Raw genomic sequence first — 7,911 nt, forward strand, 5'->3', positions numbered from 1 at the left:
CAGAAGCCGACCAATTTAGGGAGCCATTGTTGAACAGCTAACATAGACATTTGTAGAAACTAAATTGAGCCTGAATTTATTTTTGATTATGGCCAAATTGGCTGTTTAAGTCATTTTCACACTGCAATGAAGAAATCTACAATCGTTTGCTTGTAAATGACACGAGGGGTCAAAAGGTTTATAAAACAATACAAGGAACACAGCAGACTTAACAATACGCTGCTGACAGACGTTTCCCATGTCCAACATGCACTCAGTTGAATCAGAATGTATTGCACTCTGTGTACTCCCACTACCACATTATATATAAATGAGGCCACTGGTTTTGTTTTTTAGCAGGCCAGATGGTGTGTTTGCCTCAAACTGTCCTCAAAACAGCAAACCAATAATTAACAAGAGGCTCAGTAATTAGGAGGATGCATGAATAGAGCTAACAATAATAGATTCAATATAAGTGTGATAGATAGATGGATGGACGGATATATAGATAGGATAGATAGATAGAAATAGATAGATAGATAGTTTATTGATCCCAAAATCTATTATACAGTATAGAAGTTGATGGAGCCATTATGTCTCTTGTCCCCTCTTCTGGATCATATTTAACTAAACTATTAGGCAGACAATTGTATAAAATGCAGTGCAAGTTTAAAGCCATTTTTTACAAAGGGGCTACAGTTCAGATGCAGTTTATTTTATTGGTGGAAGAAGTGTTCATTCAGCTATTTGTATAGTTCTACTTCTACAGAAATACTCCTTATCTTGTTCAAGTATAAATACAAAAGCAAGTATTTGATATTTCTAATGTCGTGGATCTGATTGAATTCTGAGTTATATACGTTATGCTTTGTTGTTTTTGTTCACTATTTCCTTTCAAGTGACAGGTGTGTTGTGTATGGGGGTGGGTGGTTGGGGCGTGACTTTCCTTACGCATGCGCGTGATGACGAAAGCAATCATAGCAACCAGCATGGCGACGGGGAAGCTTTGCTCCGCCACTCATCTGCTTATAAACTCGTGTTAGGCTGTTACCGTTTCGTTACTTGATTAGCTTTCAGCGTTAAAATGTCCGTCGTTAAGTACACTGTAGTTTCTGGATGTATCCAAGCTCTACCGTCGCTGCCCAATAGTATTTCTGAGGAAAATGGGATACGCTGAGTGTAACATTACCATGGAATCGAGAATAGGTATGCAACTACTGTTAGCATTAGCTAAGCTAGCTGTTTGGCTAGTGGATCAGCTGCATGAAGCTAATTCAAATTGTGCCTAGGCAGCTATGTGAAGATCAACTCTGGCTAACTCTGTATAAGCTCACTAATGTGGCTTCACGTTTATGTAGATACTGGTCAGCCCTTACCTAACATAGCTTGTTAAACTTGAAATCTATAGCAACACAGTAGCGTCTAAGCCTGTAACACGGTTCTTCTGTTAAAGCTAGCTAAAAAATAGGTTACTTTATTGTGGTACATTTATGGTTCATAGTACACGTGCTAATGTATGTTCTCAAAGATGTTCTTCTTAAAGTTCAAATTAAATGTATTTCTATAAACTTCAAAAAAGGATAAACTTAATGTAACATGGTCCGATTGTATTTTTTCAGATCACATATTTGTTGATAAGATCTGTTTTGAAACATATTTACATATTACTACTACTTATAATAACTGAGCAAGAATGGAAATACGTAGAAATACAACACAAAACGTGTTCACCCCATAGAAAGACCTACATGTATTAACCAAGACTGAAGGACTGTTAAATAATGAGTTTCAATAAATATAAATTATATTTGATTAGTTTAATGTAAATAAATAATCTGTTTAATATTTGTAATTGATTAGTAAGCACATATATCATTCAGTAAGTTATAGCATGTTTAACATGTCAACATACATCTGTTTTCATTCAGGGAGTGTATCATCTGGAGGGGGCTGCAGTGTGAGAGGACGGACTTCAAAAAGTAGCCGTGAGTAATATTATGCGCTTATATTATCATTTAAAACATTCAAATGAAAGCTTGATTATATCATTTACTGCATGTTGTATGTGTGTTTTCTGTCTTGCTTTTATAGCATTCTGCCCTCGCTCCTCCAGCATGTTGACACAGTCCATCGTAAAAGACCACATGGTGTCTCATTACAAGAAGGTTTACTCAGCTAAAGGTGAGCTACATGGCAGGAATACATTATGATCATTACATTGACATTCCGTAAAACAAACTAAATCAGCTCCTGAGAATTCGGAATAACTACACTGAACAAAAATATAAATGCAACACTTTTGTTTTTGCTCCCATTTTTCATGAGATGAAGATCTAAAACATTTTCTTTCTACACAAAATAACCATTTCTCTCAAATATTGTTCACAAATCTGAAAAAATCTGTGATAGTGAGCACTTCACCTTTGCCGAGATAATCCATCCCACCTCACAGGTGTGGCATATCAAGAGGCTGATTAGACAGCATGATTATTGCACAGGTGTGCCTTAGGCTGGCCACAATAAAAGGCCACTCTGAAACGTGCAGTTTTGCTTTATTGGGGGGGTCTGGGGGGGTCCAAAAACCCTAGGGTTAAACCCTAACCCTAACATGTCACCCATCTCCTTCGCATAGAGTTGATCCGGTTGTTGATTGTGGCCTGTGGAATGTTGGTCCACTCCTCTGCAATGGCTGTGCGAAGTTGCTGGATATTGGCAGGAACTGGAACACGCTGTCGTATACGCCGATCCAGAGCATCCCAAACATGCTCAATGGGTGACATGTTAGGGTTAGGGTTAGGGTTAGGGTTTAGCCCTAGGGTTTTCGTACCCCCCCAGACCCCCCCAATAAAGCAAAACTGCACGTTTCAGAGTGGCCTTTTATTGTGGCCAGCCTAAGGCACACCTGTACAATAATCATGCTGTCTAATCAGCATCTTGATATGCCACACCTGTGAGGTGGGATGGATTATCTCGGCAAAGGAGAAGTGCTCACTATCATAGATTTTTTCAGATTTGTGAACAATATTTGAGAGAAATGGTTATTTTGTGTGGATAGAAAATGTTTAAGATCTTTGAGTTCATCTCATGAAAAATGGGAGCAAAAACAAAAGTGTTGCATTTATATTTTTGTTCAGTGTAGTTTCGTCATGCAATCATGGAAAGCTTTTAATGTAAACCACTTTGTAATTTGATCTTTAAATGCTCTTTATAAATAAATAAAAAATACTGTTATTGGTTGTGAAGTAATTGGATTCATTTTCTGTTGTGATCTTAATTAATTTTTGCCTCGTCCTATAGCTGCCATTGATGCCTCAGTACCCAAAAGCCTGATACACAGTGTAAAGTGTAAGTTTAAAAGTATCAAATATGACATTATTATGACAGTAGCCTCAATAGGCAATAATGCAATGCAATCACTGATCCTGTTTGAGTACAGGATGTAGCTCATCCTTATCTTTACTGGTAAAGTAATGCTCTCTTCTAATGGCTGTACTATAACAACTGCTCTCTTGCCCCTCTCATACCCTGCACTTAAGTACAGCGAGTCTTGGCCTATTTCCTGTGTCTATTCACTCTTCCGTTGCCTGTTTCCAGACAATGACCAGATCAGACAGGAGCGGTTGAGGAGAGGGGGTCGTCCTCAGTCAGCCAGCTCTCTCTCCCAGAGGAACAGCAGAGCCTCCTGCTCACCTGCCCAGGTAAGAAATCAAGACAGATTCACTGATGCGTCACTAAGAAGCCAGACATTGTTTAAAAACAACATGTTTCCTTTTCAGAGTAGATTATCTGTGCAGTATGATGACAGCCGCTACCTCTACTCAAGGAGTTCCTCAGTATCCAGCCCAGGGTTCAGCTCCTCCTTCCATGCCAAGGAGATAGTTTATCCATCGTATGCAGTGGATTCTGACAAGTTCTCTCATCACATACGGCCAGCTTCAGAAATAAATTACCGTAGTCCTGAGGCAACTTCACACAGAAGGCAGTCAGCATATTCAATGGGAGCTTCAGGAGATCACAGTCACTACACGTCTTTCCAGGACCCTGTTCAGAAGACCTACAGCGGAGACTTGCTCCAGAAACATTCACAGCACTTTACCCAAGACAAACCCTTCACCCCTAAGACCCTGAAGTCAGAAAAAAGTTCATACCTTTCACAATATCGCTACTACCGAGCTCCCCGGAGGAAACCTACTCAGGATAGCACCAGCTCAAAATGTATGCGACAGGAGACATATCATGGAAGGTACTTACCACACATCTACATGAGTCTCAAGGGAAAACAATATATATACTGTATGTCTTTAAAACATTTGCTTAGCCTGTAAAACATGTGTTCCTATGTGTTACAAATAACGTGAATTCGACCTTTTTTTATGCAGCACAAAGCCCAAGAAATACACACAAGAATTCTATGAGCCATCTCAGGTAATTTTGAGGGATTCATTTGATTATTGAAATATGTTTTCCAATGAGTCTTACAATCCTAGTACGGTGTCAACTTATCTTTTGTTAATCAAATTATCGAGTTAACCCATCCTTTTGTATAATGGGTGGAATGTTTTTTTCTCAAGTTATTGTTTGTGGTTTATCAAGGTTTTAATGCTTGCACTGCACTTCCCAAATATCAATTAAGATGTTTAAAGGTGACCTATCATGCAAAATGCACTTTTGTACGTCTTTTATACTTGAATATGTGTCCCCGGTGTTCCAGAGAACTCACCAAGTGTCAGAAAACACAACCCTCTCTATTTTCCCCCATACCCAAATCTCTTAAAAAGGGGCTGCAACGGATCTGATACAGATTGATCCAGATTTGAACACTTCTCTGACGTCACAGAAGTGGCGCTATGGCTATTGGGCCAACTTCACCAATCAGGAGGAGACAGCCACGGACATTGCCGTTCGAAAGCGCTGAAGACGCTGTAGTATATATGCCAGGCCTGTAGATGGTGCTTTTCTCACAGAATCAGCCCATGCAAAGACAGTGTTAAATTGAGCGAAATGAGGAATGGCTAAAATGCATGATCTGTTTGGTATTTTGTGAAAAATAAAAAGTATAAATATGCCTTATATAGGTATGGTCCTACACTATATTATTCAAATATAGCATGATAGGTCCACTTTAACATTTGCATTAAGCCTTAGCTGTTATCCCATAATTATTTCCAAGATCATAAAAGCCACATGTTTAGTAATACCAACACTTAATGAGTCAGAGGGCATTCTGTGGTGCAGTAGCAACATACAAATAGTGGTTTATAATGATTTGTTGCTCAATGTTGGTCATAAATCCTCGAGTTGTTTATCATCCCTTTAGACCATGAAGAACTTAAGTATTTGCAGCTACATTAAACATTTAATCGTGAGGCAGTTTTGGCAATATTTAATGTCCTCATTCAATCCTTTTTGTTTAGCAGGGATTTCATACAGAGCACGAGTGGTCTGAAGAAGAATTTAATGGCACATATTTCTCTTCATCGAGACAACAGAGTCGAGCACACAAGAGCAGAGACCGTGATTTAATTGACTCCTCATCCAGGTGAAATCATAGACTGTAAATGCTATGTTGCATTTTAAACCAAATGTTATACCTGGTGTATTTTGTGTTTAAAGTCCTAAAATAATGAAATTCTCATTTATTAGGGGCTCACTGGACGGCGACAAATCTTCCATCAACAAAAGTTTATCTGCAGAGTAAGTTCTCTTTGATAATGTCTAATCCTTAAACAGCTTTTAATTCATATAAACCAAAGCTCTTGCCAGATGTATAGGGGTTGGCAGTACGACGCTTCTGTGATTCTTTAGATCCATGAACAATAATGTCTCTGGGAAGTTGCTAATTCTAATTTTGGTTTAACAGGGAAGAAGAATTAATGTACCTCGAATTCATTTCTGCTGTAACAGAGGATATATTGTCCAAGGGGCACATCTCTGACAGGTTTGTCGTGTTTTCTATGAACCGCTTTATGTTGTGCTACAGACATTTACAGGATGGCACTTTTTTAATAGGCATGTGTTCCATATTTGATTATATTGTTAAACCATCTGTCTGTGTCCTCTTCTAGGTTCTTAGACCGGGTGATGAATCGCCATATCGACATGAATCGGCATCAGCTTGATGTGGTTAGTGACTTTTTGCAGAATATGTTAAGCAAGTATTTTTTAAGTTTTTGGTTTACAGCTTTAAATACAAAATACAAATTTAAAAGGAAATGTAAAACATTGTCACAAAGAACTTTTTCCTTGCATCTGATTATATTGTTTGATTTTAGGGTAAAATGCGCCACCTTCTGGAAGTGCTGCGTAAAGAGTTTGAAGAGCCAGCCAACTCATTCACCCCCAGTACAGAGATAGAAAAAAAGAAGAATGATCGGGGTGATTCATTTTTGCCATATGTTGAATCAGGAGGGAAACAAGAAAAGATCAAAAAAGACGATGACCTTCTCTCCTATGCATCACTTATTAAATCCTGCGATCTGCAAGATTATGCTGATCCCCTCTTGGTGTCTACACCCTTATACTCTCCTGGAACGACTGCTGCCTCACCAACTGAAACAAACGAAAAGGACGAAGCAGTTGACAATCAGGAAGAAGACAATAACTTTCCTTGTCTCAGTGACCATGCTTCTAATAATACGGAAATCAGTGAAGAAGTCCATCAAAATCAAACAGGCACAACTGAGTCAAACAAAGAAGTCACCTCTGAAAACCATGAAGTTACCCCCATAACCAGTGACCGAGACCAAGAAGAAGTCAGTTATGATGGACAATCTAAAGAACTTGAAGATCTGGGGAGAAGTTTGTCAGAGTCGCTTCATGTATCCAGCAATAAAAACCACGGCAATGACGATACTGTTGCTGAGCAACCTGCACATTCAGTTGCGTCTGTCAGTGATGACGAGTTCTGAGTTTTACCTGTATTCTGTGATTGAATGTTCTTTTATATTCTTGTTACCAAGTGAGTGTTTTTTCCAGAGAGAAATGTAATATTTGAAATTTCTGAAAGTATAGTTTTGTATTTGTGATTTATCACTGGTTGTGTTGTGTTGTCCAATTTTTTTTTAAAACCCCACCAAAATGGTGTTGTTCTATTCTGAATTTTAAAAAAAAATGTTTACAAAAATAAACAGGGCTTTTCAAGTACAACAGAGAAATTATAATTTCTAATTTGGGATATTGTAAAGTGGCCACTTACTGGCCGTAGTGGTATATCTTCAATTGACCCTCAGATTAAATGTTCAAGATTGCCCTGTGGTATCTAGTGAGAATAGCCAATTTGCACTGTCAGATGTGTGAAATGTGTGGTTTCATTTTGATTTAGTCGATTGTAGAGTTTATCTATAGTCTTAATGTAGCTACTGTTTACATTTGTTGATTTCCAAAAAACAACAACAACACTTGTTGTAAAGAAACATAAACATTTTCCAGTGTGTTTGACTTGACATATGCCTCAGAGATGTAGCAACTAGGAGATGATTGTCACCGGAAAGTGTCTTTACAATTGCAATAAATTACTATTTCTTTTGATCCTTGTATCCTGACATTTTTTATTATAAACACTATTACAAACTGATAATTATTCGATATGAAACCTGTAACAAGCGCGGCAATTATTACCACATTGAGGGAGACTTTTAAATCTTAGCAAAAGTAATCTATGTTTGCAATTACAGCTGTCAGCCGATGTAAAGGTAAACAGACAGGTCAGCGGCCAGCAGTTCCAGGCAGCTGTCCCATTTCTGGCATTTTCACCGCTCCGCATTCCAGCAGTGTGATGTCATGACTCTGAAAACCTAAGTGTGTTCCTCCGCCACGGATGCACTATAATGCATTTTGAAACGTCTGCTCAAACAGGTACGTTTAATCGTATATTGTGTATGCAATTATTGAAAAGTCTGTATGTATTCCAATGTTATAAGCTGATTTATAAGA

At 38.3% G+C, this 7,911-nt stretch overlaps 1 protein-coding gene across 2 annotated transcripts; it reads left to right on the top strand.

The window, feature by feature from the left end:
* Positions 1-952: 952 nt before the first annotated feature.
* spata7 (spermatogenesis associated 7) lies at positions 953-7,506 on the top strand. Of its 2 annotated transcripts, none has more exons than XM_079641378.1 (12): positions 953-1,185; positions 1,908-1,964; positions 2,071-2,160; positions 3,277-3,324; positions 3,574-3,677; positions 3,756-4,222; positions 4,359-4,404; positions 5,394-5,518; positions 5,623-5,673; positions 5,840-5,917; positions 6,045-6,102; positions 6,252-7,506. In XM_079641378.1, exons 1-12 carry the CDS (start codon positions 1,143-1,145, stop codon positions 6,885-6,887), a joined length of 1,803 nt encoding a protein of 600 aa, XP_079497504.1. In that variant the 5' UTR covers positions 953-1,142; the 3' UTR covers positions 6,888-7,506. The 2 variants fall into 2 exon arrangements, with proteins under 2 accessions (XP_079497504.1, XP_079497505.1); XM_079641379.1 differs by having other exon boundaries at positions 5,397-5,518.
* The last annotated feature ends 405 nt before the right edge of the window (positions 7,507-7,911 follow it).

The sequence above is a fragment of the Notothenia rossii genome (genome assembly GCF_949606895.1).
Source record: "Notothenia rossii genome assembly, chromosome: 7".
Lineage (NCBI taxonomy): Eukaryota > Metazoa > Chordata > Actinopteri > Perciformes > Nototheniidae > Notothenia > Notothenia rossii.

Coding starts and splice junctions, on each gene's coding strand:
- spata7 (XM_079641378.1), top strand. CDS start 1,143: ATGGGATACGCTGAGTGTAACATTACCATGGAATCGAGAATAG. Junction 4,223..4,358: donor CAGGAGACATATCATGGAAG/GTACTTACCACA, acceptor TTTTTTATGCAG/CACAAAGCCCAAGAAATACA. Junction 5,519..5,622: donor TTAATTGACTCCTCATCCAG/GTGAAATCATAG, acceptor CTCATTTATTAG/GGGCTCACTGGACGGCGACA.